Raw genomic sequence first — 25,024 nt, 5'->3', positions numbered from 1 at the left:
GATGCATGTCTGCATGTGCACCTTAAAGAACATCTGCTCCTTTCATTGGAGAGCTTTTGTCCTTGTAACCACAATGCACACCGTTGATTGATGTCTTTGTTACCATAAAAAAGAGACACAAAAAGACAAATTAAAAATAAAAAGGCTTTAATTTTTGAATTATGTTCACCCTGACTTTTTGTTTTTATGAATCCTATATTTTGTTGAGCTGCTCAGAAAATAATCTAAATCATCAACTATTTTTGCAGAGCATAAATAGGTAAGTCGTCTCGTGCCACATAAAGGTTTAGAGCTCAAAGGACGGCATAAATATAATCCCAGTTATATAAAACCAAGTTTCACTCCAAAAATTCTATTTACTTTGGAAATAAATTGAATATCTGTAGAGATATAATTTAATGATTTCCTGTATGCGCCCTCAGAAGGTTTCCTGCATGTAGAGTCAGCACTAGATGACACAACTTGGTGAGATTGATATTTTTCCTGTGCTGTCTCTGCTGTGTGATAGCTTTCTATTTTACCTTTTATGTTCAGAAAAAAAAACCCTGAAAGAAGGGAGAGTATAACATAAACCGTGCAAGTACAATACAGTAATAGGGGCATTTTCAATAGTGTCTTCTCATAGGTTGACTATTTCAATTTAGTGCTGCATTTTTCACCAATTTCCTCTGCTTTGAAAGATTTTACACTTCTACAGAAATGCCTTGTGTAGTCATATGAAACTTGTGAGTTATTTTAACCGTCATGGAGGTCGGTTACTAACTGTCGAAAGTAATAGAAGCATGTGTGGAATTGTTGTGACTGATAAAACTGTAAATAATAGGTGTAACAGATCAAACGGTTAGCCGGAACATCTGGTATCCAGCGTCACAATTTTACTGTTAACAGACATTCACTCTGTAGTAGGGATGGGTATTGATAAGATTTTCACAATTCCGATTCCATTTTCGATTCTGTTTAACGATTCGATTCTTTATCGATTCTTTTTAAAAAAGGAGAACACTAAGTTCGATTAGCTTAGAACTTCGTTTTATATCTTCTCTTTGAACAAGGTAGAAATTTAGGAGTAACATGGCCTTACAAACCCAACAGTGAGATCTTAAGAGATCCATAGCCTACGGCTCTTCAATGGGGTGTCACAGGGTCCCCAGGAAAAAAAATTGTAAATGTAAAATAATAAAATAAATATTCTTCTGTAGCAATAACAAAGTATAAAATAAATTATTCAGTAGCAATTACACAAGAATATCCAGTAATGTCCCTGCCTACAATTAAACACATTCACTTACCGAAAATCGGTGGCATCTGCTGTGGCAAATGGGTGCAAACCTTCTACCACAAACTTAGTCACTGCTCGGTGACATTCGTCTATCCTGGCCTGAAAGGAGACGCTACCGGTAGACTGCAGCCAGCCAGACTCTGTCTGTCTCTCTCATCATGGTCACCTAAATGCACAGTAATGGCAGGTTTTGTAATAAAGCAGATCGCGCTAACATAATATGCACTGTTAGTTGATTATTTACCTGCCGCATTAACGGGAGAGGACGTGCAAACGTTACCGCTGCTGCTGGGTTGAGATTCACGAGTCCGGAGCGGAATTAAAAACATGACATTCATTTAAGGTCATCGCGTGTTTTGTGAGCAAATGCTTTTGCATATTCGTAGTGTTTCCTCCCTTAAATGAAGTATCTACTTTACAAGTATTGCAAGTTGCCCTGTTGTCATCCATTCTCATAAAGTATAACCAAACTTTTGAGCGTTTGAGCCGCTTACGCGCCGTGTTTCCTGCCAGGTAAATGACGCTCCACAACGTGGTGACGTCATTTGGGGCGACTGGAATCGATAAGGGAATCGTTTACAAAAATGGCAAACAATTCCAAGGAATTGAAACAGTGGGAACCGGTTCTCAACAAGAACCGGTTTTCGATACCCATCCCTACTCTGTAGGCTGTCATATCCACATGGCAGATTTTAGCTTATCAGCATAAGAAGTGAGTCTTTCTTTTTTAAATAACATACAAAAACATTCAAGTACGATAACAAGTTTGCACAAAAAACATGAGGACAAAGTTTATTACAGTTGTTTCCAGTAAATGCTCACGTATGTGTTTGCAAATGTATCTTCATCTTTAATGCAAAGCTACTGGAGTACTTTGCTTAGTGCTCAGTTAGCTAGCTTCCCTGATGTCACTTTCAGTGACCTAACTCCTACCAGAGGAATATTTGAAGGGAATGTTGGTGTGAATATGCACTGTGGCAGCAAGATGCTGTGGGCTCCAGAGTTGAAAGCACAGTAGCACACATTGTGTCCTCCTCCTCTCTACTCAGTAGCCTCACAAAGACTCTCAGAGGCGTCAGCATTGCCAGGGGCCTGATTGGCTTTGGACAGGCTGCATGATTTAAGGTTTATTATCATAGGGACTCTCCTTTCATGCCAGCAAACACATTCAGATATGCCACTGTACAATTGCCATTTTGATTTGTTTGTGTATGCATGTGCATCACTATATGTTTTTCTCTGGGAACATGTATTGTGTAACACAGATTGAGGATCAACAGCTATTTACTGTCTCTTTTGATTTGTTAGCACCACTCGCAGCAATGTCTTTTGACCAGTCTCAAACTCAGTTGTGTGGCCAACACAAACAATTAAAGACATGCCCACTGTGATCTTAGTTTCATTCTTTCATTATGGATCAGCAACAGCAGGGGCCCTAATTACTTGTGTTGGCTTGCTGAGAGAATGAATGGGCACCGACTCAACCACAGGGCCAAAAAAGGAACCCCAGGGGTTTAGATGAGCTGGCTTCTCAAAGTCAGCATTGGCAGGGAATCTGACTTCCTCTATTTCTGTCTGTTTATTGTCATTAGTTCTCATTTGTTAGCTCACTTTGCCTTTCCAAACTTTCCTTCTGATTGACTCTTCCTGTTGTTTTGGGATGTATTAGCTTGTTTTCCCATTTTCTTTTCATTTATTTTGCTAACCAGGGAGGCAGTCAGGATCTTTTGGTGTCCTTTGCGATCCACCAATCCAATTTCTGACTTAAAAATAAGTTTAGGACATCCACCTGCTAACTGAGACACCAGTCTCTGTCAGTACCCAATGAAGATAAAGTTGGTATTTTATTTAGCACACAGCTGATTTCTAAAAAGATTTGCAAACCAAACTGAATTTTTCATACTGCTCTGAGGCTTGTGGAGCCCCTTTCTCTTCTCCAGCTTGTCGTAGACTTCTCTCTGACCTGTGTCTTGTCTCTTCTGTATTGCAGCTGGGGACAGAGTGGACCGCTCCAGGCGAGTTTAGCAAGTTCAGGTCCCAGTCTTCGAAGTCTGTGCAGTAAGTACCTCTGACAACCACACACGTATCAGGATGGCAAAATGATTTCACTTTCTCAGCAGTAGAGAGACCAAAAGGGCACAAGAATCTGATGGAGGATCTCCCAGGAAAGGTTTTGCCGGATGTTTTGTTAGTTTCACCTTGTAAGCCTGTCAGTGAGTTTGTATTTGTACCATCATAGCAAAATGCAGTCTGTATACACTGTAGTGGGAAGTACCTAAACACAATTCGGAATACTTGAAAGCTGTTAGCATGACCATATATGTACTAAGAGTCAGGATGTGAATATCTAGTCTTCCATGGTTGTTTCTGTTAAATAGTCTCTTTACCTGTTAAGCAGCAGTCTGCAGCAATTGCTGTATTTGCACATTAATATTACTCTACAACCTAATTTATAGCAATAAAGGTAATCTCTAGGTAGATGCAGATATTATCAAGGAACATGATTTTTGGTACTGGTTTCTGTTTGCAGTCTGACTAGTACAGAACAGTTGTGTTTGTATAGGTCAGGCGTGGGGGAACTCCAGGCCTCAAGAGCCGGTGTCCTGCTGGTTTTACCTGTGTCCTTGAACCAACACAGCTCATTTGTATGGATAAATTACATCATCAACATGTCTTGAAGTTCTCCAGAGGCCTGGTAATGAACTAATAATTTGACTCAGGTGTGTTGACCCAGGGTGAGATCTAAAACCTGCAGGACACCGGCCCTTGAGGCCTGGACTTCCCCACCCCTAGTATAGGTTTTGCTTCCTATGGAGAGCAAAGGAAGAAACACATTTACCAAAATGCAAACTTGAAACCATCAGCCAATATCTGACAAGATTACATTTATAAACAATAACTGGCACATAGAACAGGAAGCCTTGGTCCTGCAACCCTACACTACAACTTCTCACATATAAGAAGAAAGTGTTCCCTGGAGACTGAAGAGCAGATCTTCTATGCATGTTTTGTATGCATGCTAGGACCTATATCAATAGATGAATTACCATACTGTATAAGAAGTGCTCTCAGGTGTCGACAGTCTTAATCCTGAAAGTACTCTCTTTCTCAGTAAATGTAAGATGGAGAGGCATTAAACTATCCAGTCCTCGACACATCTTTCTACCTAATGTTTACATGACGACTCACTGAGTTCTTGGGCCACACCCATCTTCAAACTCTCCTTTAATATTGATCTTTAAGTTTTCAGACTCCATCTTGCATGGTTGTGAAACTCAGGTTGACAAGCAAATAGACAGGTGACAAAGTACTCAAAGCTGCTTCTTTTGTCGTAGTTCTTACTACACTACCTGTCTCCAGAACCCAATTTTTATGACAACAGAGACATACAGACAGCCACAGATTCACAAAGTGAACATAATAATCTGCCGCATTGTGATTGTAAGCACTTATCCGCATCCACTTTGCTTCTGAACTCATTGTTAAGTTTATATGATTGTGCAGGAGAACCGATTCTAAAAGCTCTTGTTCCTTTGGGTTGCCTCATTTGCCCGACTGAATGAAGCACAAGTGTTGGCCTAAATTATTCAAATCACTGGTGTTTGGGGTGAAGTTAAGGGATACTTGGATCTTTTAAATGTAACAAATTAGGTTATGAACAATTATAACAATACAGTGTAGAAAGAAAGCTCACATTCTGTGTGGGTTGTCTTAGTTCTTACCAGGGCATAAAATTAGAGATGAACAACAATACATGATGTATTACACTGTGTAATTATTTGTTTAACAAAAATAAGCCAAAATGCAGAAGCGGTGAGTGCAATAAATAAATACTCTCCATGATTGAATAGCTTTTATAGCTGCTTTGAGCAGCAATAACTTGAAGCAACTTAAAGTAATCTTTTTTCTTTTAATCCATCTCTTATGTCATTCTGGAGGAATTTTGGCCCACTCTTCTTTACAACATTGCTTCGGTTTATTCAAGTGTGTGACAATTCATTTATGCACAGCTCTCCTAAGGTCCCAACACAGCCTTTCAGTTGGGTTGAAGTCTGGCCTTTGTCTGGGCCACTGCAAGACTTTAATTCTTTTATTTTACAGCCGTTCTGTTGTAGATTTGCTGCTGTGCTTGGGATCATTGTCCTCTTGCATGACCCAGTTTGCCCAAGGCTTTAGCTGTCAGATAGACAACCTCACATTTGACTATAGAATACTGTGGACAGTGGAGAGGGAGTTCATTGTCGACTCATTGACTGCAAGGTGTCCAGTTCCTGTGGCTGCAAAGAAACCAAAAACCAAAATAATGATCCCTCCACCACAGTCCTGACAGTTATAATGGTAAATGGCCTGTATTTATATAGCGCTTTACTAGTCCCTAAGGACCCCAAAGCGCTTTACATATCCAGTCATCCACCCATTCACACACACATTCACACACTGGTGATGGCAAGCTACATTGTAGCTACAGCCACCCTGGGGCGCACTGACAGAGGCGAGGCTGCCGGACACTGGCGCCACCGGGCTCTCTGACCACCACCAGTAGGCAACGGGTGAAGTGTCTTGCCCAAGGACACAACGACCGAGACTGTCCAAGCCGGGGCTCGAACCGGCAACCTTCCGATTACAAGGCGAACGCCCAACTCTTGAGCCACGATTGATTGGTATAAAGTGTTTGTGCTGTTGTGCTGTGTTTGGTTTTCACCAAAACTGGTACTGTGCATTATGGAGATGCTGCATCTCCACTTTGCTCTCATCTGTCCAAACGACGCTGTAAAAACTATTTGTTCAGATAAAACTTGTCAAATCTAAACCATGCTGCCATGCTCTTTTTAGAGAGAAGAAGCTTTCTCCTAGAAAGCCAAACAAATTATACATTTTCAGTCTTCTTTTAATTGTACTGTCATGAACTGAGGCCTTCAGACTCTAACATTTCTCTGAACATTGCTCGGTCTGACCTTGGGATGAATTTGCAGGAACGTCCACACCTGGATTTGAAATTGTTTGGAAATTACCATATAACCCTTTGCCAACTAATTGGCAGAAACAATTGCTTCTTCAAGAGCATTGCTGTTGTCTGTACTCTTTGGTATTGTTTTAACACACACCTGAATGCTCCAGACCAGCAAAAAAAAAAAGAAAGTGACAGAACATATAGTGTGATAACATCAGAAGTGTTGGTTGGATGTGTAAATGGACCTCTGAGGTGACGCTCTAAGTCAGTGTAGGTGTTCAGTTAACACCGACAAATGTCTCACTGGATCTAGTGGAAGTTTGAAATCATAGATGCATACAATGCATAAAAAAAATACATGCATACATACCATACAAAGATGTATAAAAAAGTCAGAGGCCCAGATTATTCCCGTCCATTTGTGGCCATTTGTGTAACACTATACAGCTGTTTTTGAAATTCAGTTTTAAAATAAAATATACTGAACATGATACTTCCAAACGCAGCTCTATATTATGATTAAAAATAATAATGGTACTATGAAAATCAGTCATGCCTGCTTGCCATTTTATATCCCCAGTGTGATGGTTCCATTATCAAAAGAAACCACATCCCAAGCTATGAAAATCCAATGAGATGGCACACATTCAGGGAATATGTTTCACAACGAACTTTACGTTCTTTATATTGATTACAGTATTGATTTTACATTACAGTTTATTCAGGCTGACTCTCTCCATCACACCAGCGTCTAATCATATATTGAATTCTCATCGTTACTGGTGCTGAATTTTTTTCTTGTTTTTTGTAAAGATATACCCACGCACACAGTTTAGTCTCTTGTGTGTTTGTACAGTCTGTTCTTGTTCCAGGTCTTCATGACAAAAAAGTGGTAGTGTGGTTCTTGGCTGGAAGTTACACATACGTAACACCTCAGTGTGTGTGCTTTTAAATTGTGTTTGCTTTGGAGGTTTCGGTAGGTTATCGTCACGGTTTGTGCCTACGTGCTTTTGTTTTTTGGCAGGTTTGTTATGTGTAGGTTGTTTTTGTGACGGGATAAAACCAAATCATAATGCTGAAGTCCTTTTTATTCATGAATGTTATATGTGCAAGTGTTACTTTATCTCTGTGCGTAGGATTAACTGGGTCTGGTTAGCACGGAAAGCTCACCAGCCTACGAGGGAGAGCAAAGAGGTGACAAAAATGAAATAGAAGAAGAGACAGAAGGATGCGGTTGAAAGTTTTTCTATTTTCTTTTCCTGTCTGACAAGTATATTGCAGTCTCCCACAATAACAAGACAACAACAAAGCAACCAAGCGTGGAGGCAGATTATGACAGGAACATTAAAAAGGTTGTGCAGCAGAGGAATTTGAGTGTGACACTTCAAGTTTTGTGACCTGTTACTGTGTTTCTGCGTGTGAATGTATTTTGCATCTGCTTAAAAGTATTTTGGGTGTGTTGTCGTTATATTTTTTAACTTATGCCAGTCAAGGGGAAGTGTTCAAGAGAACAAGGCTGGACTGCGCATTGTCTATCCCAATGAAATCTGATATAACGATGATTAACACACAGCAGTTGTTGCCTTCATCTACCTCTCCGAAAGCGTTTAATGTTTCCTGGCCTTGATGTGTAAAGTGATTTATGATTTCTCTGTCATGTCATTATTTATTTATTTATTTTGTTCTTCCCAGACATGAAGCAAGTTGAAAATTGTGCGCTTTTAAGCTTGATAACTGAAGTCAAATCTATTTTGATTTTATAGCTGCTCACTTTCACTTGCTTTAGAGGAGCCATGTCAAAGAGGACATGAAAGTCAGTTTCAATATAATTATACAAAATCGGTTTTGCTATTTCATGTGTGGGTGTACATCAGAGAACATGTTCATACTTTTGCATGCAAAAAAATACAGGCCTGTCTGCATTAATCTGAATGTGCTTGTTAAATACTGCACCATTTGAAAGTCTGCTAATGGCTTTATTGTGGGACCTCAAAGCAAAAAAAAATTAATTTGTCATTTTCCGCATGTTCCCTGTGCTGCCCCGTGCAACTTGCATCCCTCACACACCATTGCACTCGATCTGTTTGTGGCAGGATATCCTCCCAAACGTGGCAAATCTGTGCAGAAGGATTAATTGCCATGCCTTCATAAGAAGGTATTCTTCAAATTAGATGGGATGGAATTGAAATGAGCAAATTAGCAGTGCAGAAGCGAATAACATATCGCTTTCCGTCTATTTTTTATTTAAAAAAAGAGACGACGTGAGCAGCTGTTATTATCGCTCATTAGATTTTATAACCTGGTAATTTCAAAGATCTGTAAACCTGATAAAATCAAGGAATAATCGAACAAAACTAAATGATTTCAGTGTTCCCGGGTTTTTATTACACTCAATTTCGTAGATGGGCACTGCGAAAATTATAAGTCATTACACATGAGGCCCTTGTCAGCCTGATCTTCTTGTACAATTTGTTATTGGAGAATAAGTTCAGGGCCATTTGAGCCTATTTACAGATTTCATTCTGCCATAGCTAAGTTCTGCACAAAGCCTTAATCAAAACTGCAATTTAAAACAGCTCTCACACTGTGCTGCTGTTCTTGGTTTTATTCATAGTGGGCTCAGAACTAGATGGAATGAGACAGCGCTATATTAAAATGGAGTCTAAAAGAGTCAAACAGTACAGAGCAGAACGGAGCCAAACAGAGAGCAGCCGTCAGAAATGTAATTGAACAGAGGAGAGCAGAGTGAAACACAGACACTCCTACGTTAGCAAGGTTGTTTCGTTTTTTTCACACTCTGGACTGTGGTTATTTATATGTCTTGGTTCATTGGACCTGTACAGCAGATTGTAGTAGAGTTGAGTGAACAGTGACTAATGGCTGCTGCAGGGCTGAATCATATTGTCAGAGAATGAAACATATTGTTGTTGAGAGGTTCACTTTAAACACTTCACTTGGCTGTTGGAGGTCTCCATACAATGCAATCAGAGGCAACTGCAACTAGAAAACGTACATCCACAGAGTTAAGCATATTTAAATAGATGGACAGGCACACATAAAACAGATCAAATCAAACATGTGGTCATCTTGGATAACGTGCTTTCATCTGCCACATCTTTCCCTTCAAGGATCGCTCACGTTTGTTGCTCGTTTTTTGTGGTCCACTCTTTCTCTCTTGCTGAACCTCGTGTCATAGTGACAATAACAGTGCAACATTGAATTAAAAGCAGTAAAAGGGGAAGAAGTAGGAACGCTTTCTCTGTGTGCACGCAGTTCAAAGACCAGCTGGAATGATGTATTTCTCACATGTTGGCCTTCCTGTTGCCATGAAGTGTGGAAGTTCATCCTAGGTGGCAGTTTTAATAGATGTCATCCACAGTCATCTACACCACCTGGCTATCAACTCCTGGAGGTGATGACTCATGCTATTAGTGAGTGGGTGTATTTGTGGGTAATATGATTAAGCTTATTAAAATTTGAAAATAGAGGGTGTTGATATTCTCTTTCAGCCCTTTCCTTGCTTTCAAAGCACTTTTTAGTTCCTCATTGAAATAGATCCAAGTAAGGATTTGTGTAAGCATATCATCAAATGAATTATAATACCAGCACTAAAACCAATTTTTAGATTTCTGGTGACATGCTCGTTTTTTGGAACACAATATAAATAATATTTGATCATCATTTGACAGCTACTCTTTTATTTGTGAAGAACAATAGAAAACATTTGACAGCTCCAGTTTCTTTAATATGTCCCCACATTCATTTTCTGCCTTACAGAAAGAAGGTTCTGCTGTTTAGGCTCTTTCTGTGTCAAGTTTGCATGTTCTTGCACAGTCTTGGTGGATTTTCTGCGGGTTCTCTCGTTTTCTGCCTGTGATGGTGATCCATCCCGGGTGTTTTCCTCCTCTTGGTATACACTCGGGGAGTTTCAACACCAGAATCTGAGTCAGCAGTGCTCTACTGTGTTTAATCAAATGACACTAAACATAGAACATATTTTGTTGTTACATTTCTGTGCATTTAAAATCAAACTTTAAAAACATCAAATCAAAGTAAGAAGCACAAAAAACTTTTTTTTTCTGATGCCAGCAGAATATGTTGTTTTGACTTTTAATCGAATAACAGTGTCAATTTGAGATAATTTTTTATCTGTCTCCGCCTCTGCTGTGAATTGATAGTTTGGCAGTGCCTGCTAGGTGCTGTCACAACAGCTTGATGAGTGACAGTGAAGTAGTCAGATAAGGAACTCTGATAACCCTGTCAACACTATCTCGTCTCTCTGAAACAGCTAACAGAGCCTCAGGCTGCACACACAACACCAGGGCGTGATTGACATTTACTAAAATTCTATAAGTTGAACCATCCTGAATTCAGACCGAGCTGGGCTGCTGCTCTGCTCGATTTTAGAACATTTTTTGGCTCTCAAATTGGAACGTGATTGGCAATTAGTTGAAGATTAGAAGTAGTATGATGGGTATAACCATGGATGATCAGCCATCTGACACAATGGTTTCTTGATAACCAAGAAAACTTTGCCCTCAGTGTTAATAAGACCAAGTAGCTGATCGTGGATTTCAAGCAGACAAGGAGAGAGCATGACCCCGTTTACATTAACAGAACCTCAGATGACCATCACAGAGGATCCCAAACGGTCCACATGCACACCAATAATATGATGAGGAAGACTCAACAACCCCTGTACAACCTCTGGCACCTGGAGAAATTTAGCGTGAGCTCCAGCATTCTCAGTTCCATTGAAAGCATCCTGCTGTGCTGCTGTATCATTTGGTACAAAAACTGCACCGTAGAGGAATGCAACGCACTTCAGAGGTGATTTTCCTGCCCTCCAGGAGATACACAAGCATTGATGCACTGCCCAAACCCAATGGATCATAAAAGATACTCACCACCCTAACTCACCACCTTTAGTCACATGAGTTTATTATCCTATTTTCAGACATGTACTTTTTTTTGCATTTGCATTTGCACATTTCCAAAACGTGGTGCCTTATTGTGTTCCTTTTTATTGGGAGCTATTGTGCTGCTAGTCTGGCTCATCCATTTCTTTGCTTTTGTAAATCTGTATGTGGCAGTATTGCTAAATCGGAATATCATTTTAATTGCTGAAAAAAATCTTGCCAGCACCACAAGTTATTATTGCTTTGATTTTTTTTTCATTGAATTAGAATTTTTCTTTTCAGTTAGTTTATTAGTTTCCAGAGTAGATTTGCATATTTGGGGTATTTCACAGTATTTTTTTGAAAAAGTTCAGTTTTTATTAGTTTCAGGGACAAAATTTAAGAAGTTCAGAACAGGTATTGTAATACAAATACAACAGTTTGAAGAGGTAGTTGTACGCTGAAAAGAACTGAAAAAGGTTATGTGTATATTAATTATATGTGGTTTTGATGTGAAAAAAAAGTTTCACTTAATTTTTGGTGCATTTAGTTTTTGCTTTTTGTGATTTGTATTTTTATTTAATTTGTTAAAGTATTTACATTTTTTCAGTTTGAAATTTTTCAGTTAAAGTAAAAGTTCCATTGCAAAAATTGAATCAAACACTGTGTCACAGTCTGTGTGGGAGTGAGAAAGTGGACCCAAATGCAGAAACTGAAGAAACAAACTATGGTTTAAACAAAAGGCGAGCCGTTTATTTGGCTGAAAACGCTGAAAACCTAAACTGGGTAATAACTAATAAACTATGAAAACTGGGATGAGAGACATGGACGTGGAACTAAACAGCTACATGCGACTATGGAACTATGAAATAAACTGAACATGAACGTGATCAGTAAGAAGAACTCTGAGACATGGTGTGGCTAGACATGAATCCAAACCGACGACCTGACAAAGACTGAATGTAAACACACAGATTAAATACACATAAGGGTAATGAGGAAAGTGGAAGCACATGGGGAGACACAGCTAACACAAACGAACATAATGATGCACAGGGGAAGAGTATAACTAAGCACACTGAACATAGAAACACAATACTTTCAAAATAAAACAGGAAACATGGAGAGACATGAACTGGGACACGCAAGCTTGACACGAGACAGAGGGAGTAAGAGAGAGAGAGGGACACAGAGGAGAGACACACAAGGGGAACATAGAAAAAACATAAACCAGACTCAAACTTAACAAAGACAAACTAATAATAATAATAATAGAACTTAAAGTTTTGAAATAACTAATACAAAACAACTCAACTCTACCCTTAACTTAAGAACAGGACATGATTTTAACATAATATTAACATAAGAAATCAACAATAAAAAATAACAAAACGCTGGGTCACAGAACCAGCCCCTGGCACACTGACTGTTTCCTTAACTTTTAGTGTGAACCTTCTGTTGAATGCAGAATGCTGAGAATAGTTTCCTTCAGTCTGTAATGCCTCGAATCAGAAATGGTTGTTTCTGAACTTTGGCAGTGATGTGATGAGAAGCAAAGGTCGAAAATGATTCTAAGGTTGTCTGTGATACCACATTTGGCATTTAGAAGGAGCAGTATTCAATTCATAAGCTCCAAATGCCATTCACACTCAAATCTTCCAAAGACACATGGGTCTGTTCTTCAGTTTGTGTGAGTACACATGTGACATGTGATGGATTTTTTGTTTTTACTTCTTCTTTACCACCTTTTTTCTTCTTCCTTTGCATTTTTTACTTCTATTTCAATAGTTTTGTTTTGTTTTGTTTATATGCATGATTTGGTAAAGAACCTCAAGGACTGATAGTAACTGGGAGGAGAGAGTCCACTGCACCTTTTGCAGCAACACTGAGTGAAACCTAGTGGAGAATGACCAGTTATTTCTCTATGGGATCTCTCAGTATCTATAATTGAATCATTTAAGCACTGCTGGCTATTAGCTGGTGAAGAGATTTTAGTACTTTGAGAGAGGAAAGTGTAGAGATTTTTGCACATGACATCATAGGAATACAGATTTAGCACGCACACGAGCTGAGCATTGCATCTTCTGGCTTTCATGATATGCTCTGAAAGACTTTTTTCTGGCGTGGTTTTGATCCATTTTTGCCCATCAAGGGACGTATTACTGAAAATCAATAAAAGAATGTTATGAGTGATTACCATTTTCCTGTGAAGCATTTTTAACCTGATGGGAGTGGTATTATCCAGGATGGCTGAAGCAGAGTTCCTGAATGGTTTGATAAGTATAAAAAAGATTTGAATGATATGCTCTGACCTTCATGGTCACCAGATTTCAGCCAAATTGAACCTTTGTTCAATTTCAATTTCATATTAGGAAGTACGACAGCAATCAAAACTATAAATTGCTGCTATATCACTCCAAAATTGCTGCCTCGTTAAGACACTCTATGATGATTCCAGTTGGGATCTCTTAGTATTTTTATTTTATTTTTTTTGTATTTAAGTGACCTCTGTTTCCTTGTGTGCACATATGGCCCTGGTTGCGTGTGAGGACCTTCTAACCTCTTTCTGCTAATAGTAATTGGCTGATACCCTGTAACAGTTGAACTAGAATGAAGCTGTTTGCCAGCAATCTGCCGTGACTTCTCTGTCCTGCTTTCCTCCCTCGGGCCTTTACTCCACCATCTGTTTCTATGAGTGACGGGAGCCTGCTGAGATGCAAATCTCTGCTCGAGAGTTTCTTTCTGTTCAAGTGTGCAGTGGCTTAGGTTTGATCAGAATGAATTTCGGGTGTTGATGTACTTTGAGCTGTGTAAAACTGCAGAAACTAACATCTGATTGGCAGTAATGCAGGAGTGCGACCGACAGTCATGTTGATGAAGGGTGAGGTTAGTCTAACTTTACATACTGAGCAGCCAGCAAAGTGACATGTAAGCTGTTTGGAAATTGACTGGAATATCCGGGATCTTTCAGCATGTGATAAGAAGAGATCAGTATTTAGAAAAGAATTCTGACACATCATTAACACATTAGTTTTTTTAAATATATATATTTTTTGTTTTGCTATGAAATCCTGTTAATAAACTGAATCCAACTGTGCTTAAAGGTGTCAGCTCTATATAGAGTGCTTGTCAGATGGTTTCTACACTGGAAACTGAAAACTTGACACTTTTAACAGGTTAACAGTTGGCCAGGTGTGCCAAGGTGAGGCAGAAATCAGTGTTTGATCTTCTTGCACTCTTTTTTTGAGTATGTGAAACTCTGTGAAAGTCGTTCATGAATATTAAAACAGATGAGAAATATCTGGCATTTATTAGACATAAAGAGAACATTCAGTTGGGTTCAGGCAATGTGTGTCAGTTTAAAGACCTCAACGGTTTTGATGAGATCCAAGTCAGTGTGGCCAGGATCAGAGCATCTCTGAAACAGCCAGGCTGCTGCACTGCTCAACAAATGGTAGATTTTTTTAAAGTAGTTTTTTTTTAATGTGTGGATTAAAGCATGTTTGGTGCATTAATGAGTGTTTATGGCACTAAAATAGTGGGTACTGTGACTTTACAAAAAAACGGCATAAAATATCACACGAATTTTCCGTGTATATCTTTTAGCTGCAGATACATTTTCAGTCACTTGTACGTGTTCTATAGATTTACCTTGATGCAGTGTAATAATTATAGTTGCACTTCATTGTGATCAAAAGAGCATCTGCTTTAGCGCAGCACAAATACTCCCACCAAGTGTAGTTATTTTTTTTTTCTTCACATGGACGGGGGGGGGAGGAAGGCACTGGAGAAAGTAATGCTATAATGTTGTATTAGATAATTACATATGGGGGAATTGGATGTGGTAGATAAAGGAAAAGGAGACTCTGTGAGAAGAGCCAGAAAGAAGTGACGGACACGAAAAAGAGAGGGAGCGAGAGATGGGGAAAGAGGATGGGGATGAAGGAGAACGGAGAGGGGCAGAGTGAAGGGAGGGGATGGAAGAAAGAGGATTTATTGAGGCTGCAGGGAAGAGCAGCACGATAGCTCTCTGATGGATTAGAGGAATGTATGAGAAATGGAATGAAGAGGGGAGAAAGCGCAAGGAGAGAAAAGTGAAGTTTGTGGGCCTCCTTGGGGCAGCTCTAAACACTGGTATCATTAATGTAGTTTAAAGAAGTGTACTCACCGAGAAGGGTCTTTTTTTTTAAAGGCCACCTGTGGGTATTAGAGAGGGAGGAATCGGTCAAGGGAGAGAGATGGGGACAGGGTGACAGTCAGATAGCGTAATGAGAAATTGAGTTTGAAAAAGAGAAGAGATATTGAAAAAGTAGAATCAGGAAATTGCCGTGACCATTGGCAGATTGGAGAGTGTGTCATGATTTCACAATAGGAGAAGAAGGACGGGTATTAACCAGGGGAGGACAGTATACTGCCTTTATTTCACTTCACTTCTGCTCACTGCAAACCAGATCAGTAATTCTGAGTGTGTGTGTTTGTCAGTCTGCTGGTGTGAGAGTATTTCTTTGGTCCAACACTTTTCTGCACGATTCTGTGAGAGGATTTTCTATACACTTCATGGCAAATAAATATTTTATACTTTAAAGGTAGCAGATACCCGGCAGGCACTCAAGATATTCTCTGTATTTATCTTCAACAGTCTGTTCTTCTGTTATCCAGCCAAGTCAAGTTTCTTTGTCTCGCTATCCATTCAGCCCAATGGAGGGAAACTGGAAACAAAGACCCCAATTAGTCAGGCAATTAGACTGCTGTTTTGTGTCCTCTACTCATCCTCTGAGTCACACACTAATAGTTATTCTTTCCTCTTAAATCTCTCATTTGCCCTTCACTTGTTCTTTAATGTTTTTTCCCCTTTTCTTTTCTGGCAGGATGCGATCAGTGATCAGTGGTATTCACTGTAATGTATTTTTTCCTTCAAAAAATCATTTATAATTCCCTGTGGGTTTTTTTCTTTCAGTTCGTTTGCTATTTATCGCTTCTCCTTCATCTTTCTTTCCGTCTGTGTCTTTGTCACTTCATCTCTTTCGTCCGGAGCCTGCCTCATCATCCATCACGATTGGTGTGACCAGTCCTCCTACACTGTTCCTCTATGCTCTTTTGTTTGCCTTTCTCATTCTCCATCTTTTGTTGCGCTCTTTCAGTTTTATAAAACACTTTGAAGTATCTCAAATTCTCTTCATCATAATTTGTCATATTCATTTTTGAAAACTTATTCTTGATCTTTTTCCGGTTCTTTATTTCCCCCCCCCAAAAAAAATCTTCATATTTTTCACACCAGACTGAAAACAGAAACAAGGCAAAGATACAAATTTATGTTAAGTTTAAAACAGGAAATAGCTATAAGCCGAAAGCTGCCAACAGTTATTCTCTCATGGGTAAACAAATATATGAACAGTGGAACAAAATTACACAAATCAAACGTGAAATGGCCTACAAAATGACTGTGAAGTTATAAAGGGAATAGATAAACAAGCAACAGAAAAGTACGTGAATAAAACTTAATGTTCTGCTCTCTTCATATTTTTCCATTATTTGCTTCTCTGTGCGATACGTTTTTTTTCTTTGTCTTACTTTGCCTTTGTTTCAGTTATAGTTTTGTCTGCTGTCTCTCTGTGCGTTTGGTTTTTCTAGCTTCTTTTAACTAGTAAGGGAAGCAAACCTGTGCCGGACAAGTGTGCCGTGAATAGGCTTGCATCTGTAAGAGTGGAGCTAAAGGAAAGAGATGTCAAACGTTGACAGGCAGTAGTATGTTGTATTCAGCTTTTATTTTAATGTGATTGTCCTTCATATCTTTAATCAATGTAATACAGAAATATTGTGGCGGCAGGCTGCATCCTCTCTGCTCTCATATTAAATTATCCCCCAGATCGAGTCAGATTATAGGCTTAAGTAGACAATCTAATGAAGGTTCAGGAAATAGGATCATATTCTCTAAAATTATCTCAAGTTGTTTGGGCACAGATGTGAAGTGGATATGCTAAAAGTCCAAAAAATTGATTAGTAAGCCAGGTTGGTCAGGGGAAAATAAAAGATGGCATGTGTTAACCAAAAATGATATTTGGTAGAATTAGGACAGGCAGATTAGTTTCTCTAATAAATTCCCCTTTTTAAAACTGGTGTCTGATTGTAATAGTTTCATGTGACATCCTTCACTGTTTATTGCCTACTGGTCTCTTCTCAAGTCTCAATTACTCAATCCTGCTGCATATCTAACACTAACCATGATGGGTCTTTTCACTGTGTTTTTACAGCGGTGAGTTAAATATAAGATTTGTCTTTGGATTTTAATCACAGCTCAGCGTAAATCACGGGGTTATGAATGGGATGATGTTTGAATCGTTTGGGAGAGGGCAAGCAGGGTTCCAAAAGCTGAAAGTGGCACTTACTTTTCTGAGTGCCATTTTAGCAGCTGCACAGAGAGATATTCCCTATTCATGAGAGAGTGACCTTAGCACACTGTCACTGCTCCCGTGCACCTGCAATGATTTATTGGTTACAGAAAGCTGGGCAGCCGGATGATGCAGCGGCGTTTATGCATGGGGAGGGGGGGGACACGTGACCATCCTCCTTCAGCTTTTGTCCTTTTCTTTCAACTCGGTCAACAACATCAGAAATGAAAACACACACACACACACAGTCTAACTGTTAAGGGGTGTTTTAAATGGTAAAATATATGCTCAATTCCACCTAAATTCAACCAAGACATGTTGTTTCAATTATAGCTCTACAGTAGGGCAACGTTTAGATCAAAATTAAACATATGTGTATAAATTCTTGTCCAGATACCTGGACAAACTGATACACTGATGAGACTTTGGATACTGTGCATCAAATTCTTGCCTTCTGATGTTGTGCTGGAGCCAGTCTTCCAGTTTGGGGGTGGTCACAGCTCCTAATGCTGCTGTTACCACTGGGATCACTTTAGTCTGCAGGGTTTTGGTCAGTGGTTGTTGATCAATGGTCATGAGAATTTGCATAATTAAGATTAAGGAACTGACCTCCCAGCCCATTTTTCCTTCAGTGGGCTGGTTTCAGTCATTATGCAAATGTACTGTTTATAAGACTGGGGAAACCTGCAGTCAGCTGAGACTGAAGAAGTCACCTGGATGAGTGACGAAACATTTCTCCCACAAAACGCTACGTCCAGATGAACAGAATCAACTTTTTGGAGATTTAGTCTGCAGAGATCTATCACAAGTATAGGCCTCTGGTCCTATGTCTGATTGGTTGAGCAGCATGTCCATAAGATCTTAACCCTGTTCTTCTCAACCACTTCTGTCAGTGTCTCCCATGGACGCTTTAGGACTTTTAGTTCATATGAGCCACAGATATTCCTGTACACTGTCCCAGCTTGCATCTTACACCCTGCTACAATGTGTTGGATAATCTCCGGGGTACCTTTGCACAATCTGCAACCTTGGTTCTGTCGGCTATGGCTACTGAAGCCTCCATGGATCTGATCCTTAGTTTGTTCTTCTACTCGCATGATCAAATACTCTGTGCTGTCCATTAGGCAGGCTTTCTCTAGCGAGTGGTAGGATTTCTTTATGTCAGTCACTTCCTCTGTCTGTCATTGGTACACCCCATGCAATTTGGTTTTCCACAAAGCCATTCCTCTTCCTGTTCCTGTTATGTCTTCAGCTGCTTGAGACACTCTTGGAGCAGCTCATCTCAGGGGACTATCTTCGTGATGTATTTATGGATGCATCCATATTTCATCCTGAATAGTGGCTCTGACACTCACTAATGCTCGCTCTCCCTCTTTCCATTGTTCATAGAGCCTCAGGGTGTTGGACTTCAGGTGGAGATCTCAGTGCATTGTGAGGAGTATTCGTGTCTTGATGTCAGTGGCATCTGTCTCCTCCTGTGACCATTTTATTATTATTATTATTTTTGTATTCCAGTTGTGTATCTGCTGATCAGTGGGTCATATGTATTGATGGCTTGGATCTTATTCCAGCCATTCAGCTGGCTTCTAAGAACCTGTCTTACCTCCTCGGAGGTATCTGTGCATCCTTATCATGATTCCTCTTGGGTATAGTGTCAAGAATCACATATAACAAAATTATTTCCTTTTGCTTTTCCCTTATATTTTTTAAAATCACATCCGTCCTGCTTTTGTCAGGCTATTTTCAATTCAAAACAAAGACTTCATCAAAGAAAATCAGTTTGTATTTGTGTTAGGAGACAAACGGGAGACAGAAGAAAAGGAAGGGAAAACATCAAAGAAAATAGTCACAGGAAACAGAAACAAAGAAAGATCTGAGCAAATCACACGACACAAAAATGGTGGAGATGACTGCAGATAACACCAGAAATCATAGGAGGAAATACTTATCACAGTCCACGCATAGATACATATGCATGATGACACTAATGTACATGTGTGTTTTGAGGGGTAATGATGTGTTCAGCAGTGTTTTGGTGTCTCCCACGCAGTAACAGTTGGAGGCCTGTTATCCATGAAGTGTTTTAAAAACTGAAATATTGCATTATCACATTGTAAGAAAAAATATACCCAGTAAAACTTTAAATCAGTCCTCTACTTAGCCTAGCCAGGAGTTTCAGAGAAATACTGGAGCCTGCATAAGAGCAAAATATTAATTAATGCACAGCATCGATCGTGATTAATTCAGGAAATGAGGATTTTTAGATTGTGGCTTACCGCCATTTTTTTTGCCTTCTTGCCTGTAGGACAGCATATTTTAGATAGATTGACCCTATATATATATATATATTAGTAATGTTCAATATCTAATAATAATAATTGCTCTTTCCTTGTTTCCCGTCTAGTCTGATCTCATCCAGACGATACTACTTTGAGATTCTCCACAAGCAGGATGACAAGGGCTCGGATCACGTAGAGGTTGGGGTAAGTGTACCTACCCCGCTTCTGTGGTTTTGCCTCTCTGAGTACATCTTTTTCCTCACAATTATTTCGACTTCAGCAGTCTGAGTGTCTGTGTATGAAAATTGCTTCAGTTGTCTGGTGAAAACCTTGCCCTTTGACAGGAACATTTCCATTTAGTTTTAACTTGTACCCTGTGTTTAACAGTGTCAGAGTAGTGACTGAATAGAGAAAGAATGAAAGGAAATGTTTGAAGGCGAAAGCTAACCTTCACCTCCTTTACTGTGTATTACTTTGCATTTCTTAGTCTTTCAGTGTATTCATCTGTCCACTTTAACTACAACTTTATCCAATACATGCCCAGCTTGTTGGTGCACTGGCTTTTCCTAAAAGGCATAAAGCCTTCACTCACACAAAATCTCTCTAACTGTTCTCTTTCCAGTCCTCCATCTGTCATCACTCTTCAGCTTTTCCTTTCTTTGCATCTTTGCTCTGTGCTTCTTTCACTTTGATTCTGCTCTGCACCATTTCTCACTCACTGGTTTTTTTGCACCTCAGGCGAAGCAAAGAGATGAGTGAGGCTTAATTTCGAGATGAAGTTTCAAACGAGAGCCCATACGCCTCGTGTGAGCTTGTACTTTGAGTAGGAAGGCGGATGATAAAAAGAGATCACTGCTGTGTGCGTATGGAATGAATCTTTTAATAATCCTCAGGTTATCTTCATCATGGTGACCATTATAAGAGGAAGAACAGCAGCTGTACTCTTGGAGTTGAACTCTTCTTAAATAGAAGTTGTTGTTTTTTTACCCTCAAGGTTAACAATTTGTTTTATTTTTTTGCGCTTCTTTCTCTTTCTGTAGCCTCTGGTTGCTTTCCTCTACTAAATCAATTTTGTTACTTTCTGCATGATTGTATACTTTACTGTCCTGTCATATTTTTAGTTTCTATTTAAAGAAAAAAGGTAATCACTTCCCATTTTGCTAATCATTACCACATTTGCTAGCAATGGCAAACACTAGTACACCAATGTTACTGAATGGTGCTCATAAAGTACAGTATTGTACTCTGATCTCTCCTTTTTTCAGTCTACTGGCAATATTTCACACAAGCAGTTAAGTTATCCATTATTGGCAGGTCACAGTACTATACAGGTTCTGTGGGATGTTTTGGGTCATTGATGTGAGTGTGTTATGAACATGCTGCCACTGAGTTGACAGTGAGAATAGTGGAGTATATTTCAGTTAAATCTGCAGAAATACAGTGTTGTCCTTTTTACTGGGCTACTGACTGCTACTCGTAAATTGAAGAAACATGTGCCTCTGCAAAGGGATCCATCAATGTATAGTGTTATGTATGCATTGTGGAGATATTTTAAGCTTGTTCATTCTTCTAATGTGTTTAGTCCTATTATTCCGCTGTTAAGGACAAGCATGGTGCTGCTTTAAATTAGCTGAGTAATTAATTGCTATTTCCAGGAATCAGGCGGGGGTGTTGTTTAGATAGCATGAGTTGCATCTCCTCACTGTGCTGTCATTTTGTGTCAGACAATGGTGGCAAGCAGGCCGCCGTGCCGTTGCTGCCAGGGGTTCTAACTTAAATGGGGTATAGCCTGATGCAGAACTGTTTCTCCACTTGGCTTTAATTTGATTTTCACAGTCGGGTTTTTTTTCTCCTTTGGCCAAACTTCTGTGAACTGTAAATATACCGCACTAATCCACTGCTTTAAAGAAAGTGGGAAAGGAAAAAAAGTGGACTGTTAAACACTTTAATGGACCTTCATTTATGCCTGCAACAGTTAGCCAACCCTCGCAGTGCACCAAATAATCCCTAGAGGGATGACTGTCATTGCCGCCCAGCGACTGCAGGAATCAACAATATGTTATCCTCATACCTGGCGTAGATCAAAAGGTTGAGGTAACTCCAGCAGCAGGCAGACTCTAGTACAAGAGTAAAAAGAGAATACCCTATCCAAGCAACTATATCATAGCTATTTGCAAGGAGCTATAAAGAAAATCCTATTAGTTTCTCACAGTGTTCTCTAGGGCATTACACATAATTTTTTTTTGTTTTATATGAAATGTTAATTACACCATCTTCAAAACATGTATAGTATATGATTTAAAGCTAATCTGCAGAATGCTGTGGCTATGTCTAGTTGTGGTTACCTCTAGCAGCATACAAAGGACAACAGAGACAAGGTTATTTCTTTCTTGATTTCATGTATTAGAGGAGATTAAGTAATGGTATTGACCATTACTTGGACATCAGCCTACTGCAAAGTGGAAGAAGGGGAACAAAATGGTAATAGAATTAGGCATTAGACGGTAGATGTAGATGATGTAAAATGAAAGTAAAATGAAAGATGAGGAGAAATAAATTTGACCTGAAATATGAAGAAAAAGTAAGAAGAATGTATAAACGGTATGTGCTGAAAGCCCTTATCTGAAGTATTTCTATACTTTATGGCAGCGGTCCCCAACCCCCGGGCCTCGGACCGGTACCGGTCCGTGAGTCGTTTGGTACCGGGCCGCGAGAGTTGAGGCTCAGGTGTGAAATGTTTAAGGTTTTCAGCGTTATTTTGTTATCGTTTTTATCGTTAACTCTGTTTTCCTGGGTTTTTTCACATGTGTTATATATAATAAATCTTCTTTTTTTTGGTACCGTACTAGTTTTATTTTGTTGTATTTATCCGCGACACCTTAAAGGCCGGTCCGTGAAAATATTGTCGGGCATAAACCGGTCCGTGGCGGACCGAAAAAAGGTTGGGGACCGCTGCCTTATGGTATTCTTTCTTAACAGACTTTGCCAGTCATCCACATACAGGTAATGTGACTGTATCTACTAATGAATCAAGGCCACATGGAAATCCATCTCTCTCTTTCCATTTCTTGTTCTTTCTTTTTCTGCCTGTTAGCCAACTACCCATGAGGCTGTCAATGTGGGTTTCTACTAGTAGAAACAATTTAATGAAGCACATAAAAGTTATGCAGGAGCTCAAGATTGTGTGGAGGAATGTATGTGTAGTTGTGTGTATGTGTGGTGTGTCTGGTACACTGTCTTAAGAAGGCCCCTGTGTGTGATTTAACTGTGGAATACATTTCACACCTTGACAAAAATAGCAGATTTACCGTGACCATCCTAGAACAGCATAAGCCCAGGACTCACATAAATCCACTGGAACCCAGGCGCTCATTTGTTAAACAACAGATAGCGTGGATTCACAGCTCTTTCTCCTATGTTCTGTGGGAAGCGGCGATTGTATGGCCAAAGGTGGACTCGTTCCTCTGGGGAATTTATTTCTCTAGTAGCGATTCCTCTGAAGAAATGAGGTGGAGTAAATAGTGAATAATACACAAGCACAATCTGAACGTTCTATTTTGGTTAGAAAATAAGAGAGAAAATCCTTGTTTTGCCTGTGTTGGCATCCTTCCATTTCATTGTGGGTACGATTTAGGGAAAATAGCTGCAGGGAGGTGGAACATAAACAGCATTAGAGACAGGAAGAGACAGGTTCAGAATTCACTATTCGTTCCTCAAGGGGGTGGAAACAACTTTGTGTTTAGGAAGAGCAGGACAATATCTCAAGAGACTGTTAACGTGTTAGAGTAAGTAGACACATTACCAACCCACATTTCAAGTGACTATTTCCTCTGCAATCTGTGTGTACCTGCCTCTGTGTTTTCCTTCAGATAAATGTTTTTTAAAGTGATGGATTTTTTAAATGGAACGTGCGATATGACAGATGATTTAGTGAGCAGCAGTTTCATTAACTTTCCTAATTACCATCTGGATCTTTGTCAGTAAAACACAGAACCTTTCCACTCGCCTAATGGAAAACATCTATTGCTAGCACTGTGACAGAATGAAGGAAAGCTTTGGTCATTAAATGCTATGATTGAGAGAAAGAGTCGCAGGGAAAGGAAGAGAAGAAAGTCACGCCTTAATTAGCAATGGCAAGTTTATGGTCAGGCTGGGGTGAGGCATTTCAATGCAGGAATTTAGTGCCCACCAGTTAACACACACGCCCATGTCTGCACACACCCGTCTGCACACACCCGTCAACCCAAACTCTGCACATTCTGCATTTATTCAGAGGCACAACCATCACACAAGCACATGCAGGCCTCTCAATGTCTGGCTTATGACTTCTCTTCGCCATATAAATCTGCAGTCCAAGCAAACTGTTGCTGCGTGTGTCTTTTCTTACAGTTTCTTATTTGAGTTTGGTTTGCAGCTTTCACTCCTTTTTACCATTTCAAATACATTTTAAAGCTTTTTCTTATATCCTTTTTGTCCCATGTGTATATTTACATTTCTCTTTTTAAATAGGACATTAATTTTGAGATTCCTGATGTAAATCAAATTAATTTCTTGTTTTGTGTTTTTCCAGCAAATTCAGTACCCTATAATTGTTATTTGCCTCATTGTGCAAGCCACCATATTGCAATCAGAACACATTTCAGCTTTTGGCACCTTCACTCCAAGAAATCATTTAGTGCATATGAATTTATGGAAAAATTGAGAACATCAATATAATATTTACCACACTGACAGTCTTTAATTGCTTGGGATCATAACACTCCCATGGTATTTGTCTTATTCTCAAGAAGACAGTATGAATGCATGTAAGTACAACTTAAATGATTGCAGGGTGATTCTTGCTCCTAATGAGGATTAAAATTGCACGATGTACATTCCTCTGTGGGAATCGTTTATCTTTCTCATGATTGGGAAAATCGAACTGTATAGCCAATTATTATTCTCACTGTCAGTCTCATTACTAAAACCTCTGGACAGTCACTTACATGGGGTAAGCTCAGTGGGAATTAAAGCTGTTAGCAGAGCTAATCTTCGTATCTCTCTTCCTGTCTTGTATGTTGACTTTCATCTTGTCATCACCAGAGATGGGCAGTAACGCGTTAACGCGTTACTGTAATCTGATTACTTTTTTCAAGTAACGAGTAAAGTAAGGGATGACTATTGCAAAAACGGTAATTAGATTACCGTTACTTTCCCGTAGGAACGCTGCGTTACTGCGTTACTAAAAC

At 39.4% G+C, this 25,024-nt stretch overlaps 1 protein-coding gene across 1 annotated transcript in view; it reads left to right on the top strand.

Annotated features, from left to right (window-relative positions):
* b4galnt4a (beta-1,4-N-acetyl-galactosaminyl transferase 4a) overlaps window positions 1–25,024 on the top strand; it is a 65,320-nt gene that overhangs the window by 21,269 nt on the left and 19,027 nt on the right. The window contains exons 5-6 of the mRNA XM_014340267.2: window positions 3,270–3,337; window positions 19,922–20,000. Of these exons, the coding sequence (XP_014195753.2) occupies window positions 3,270–3,337; window positions 19,922–20,000 (147 nt within the window). The remainder of the gene's footprint in view (window positions 1–3,269; window positions 3,338–19,921; window positions 20,001–25,024) is intronic.

The sequence above is a fragment of the Haplochromis burtoni genome, unplaced genomic scaffold (assembly GCF_018398535.1).
Source record: "Haplochromis burtoni strain Fernald_Lab_line unplaced genomic scaffold, NCSU_Asbu1 Contig_259, whole genome shotgun sequence".
In the NCBI taxonomy this organism is placed as follows: Eukaryota; Metazoa; Chordata; class Actinopteri; order Cichliformes; family Cichlidae; genus Haplochromis; species Haplochromis burtoni.
The sequence above is the reverse complement of the archived record's forward strand: the minus strand, read 5'-3'. Positions and strand labels throughout refer to the sequence as shown.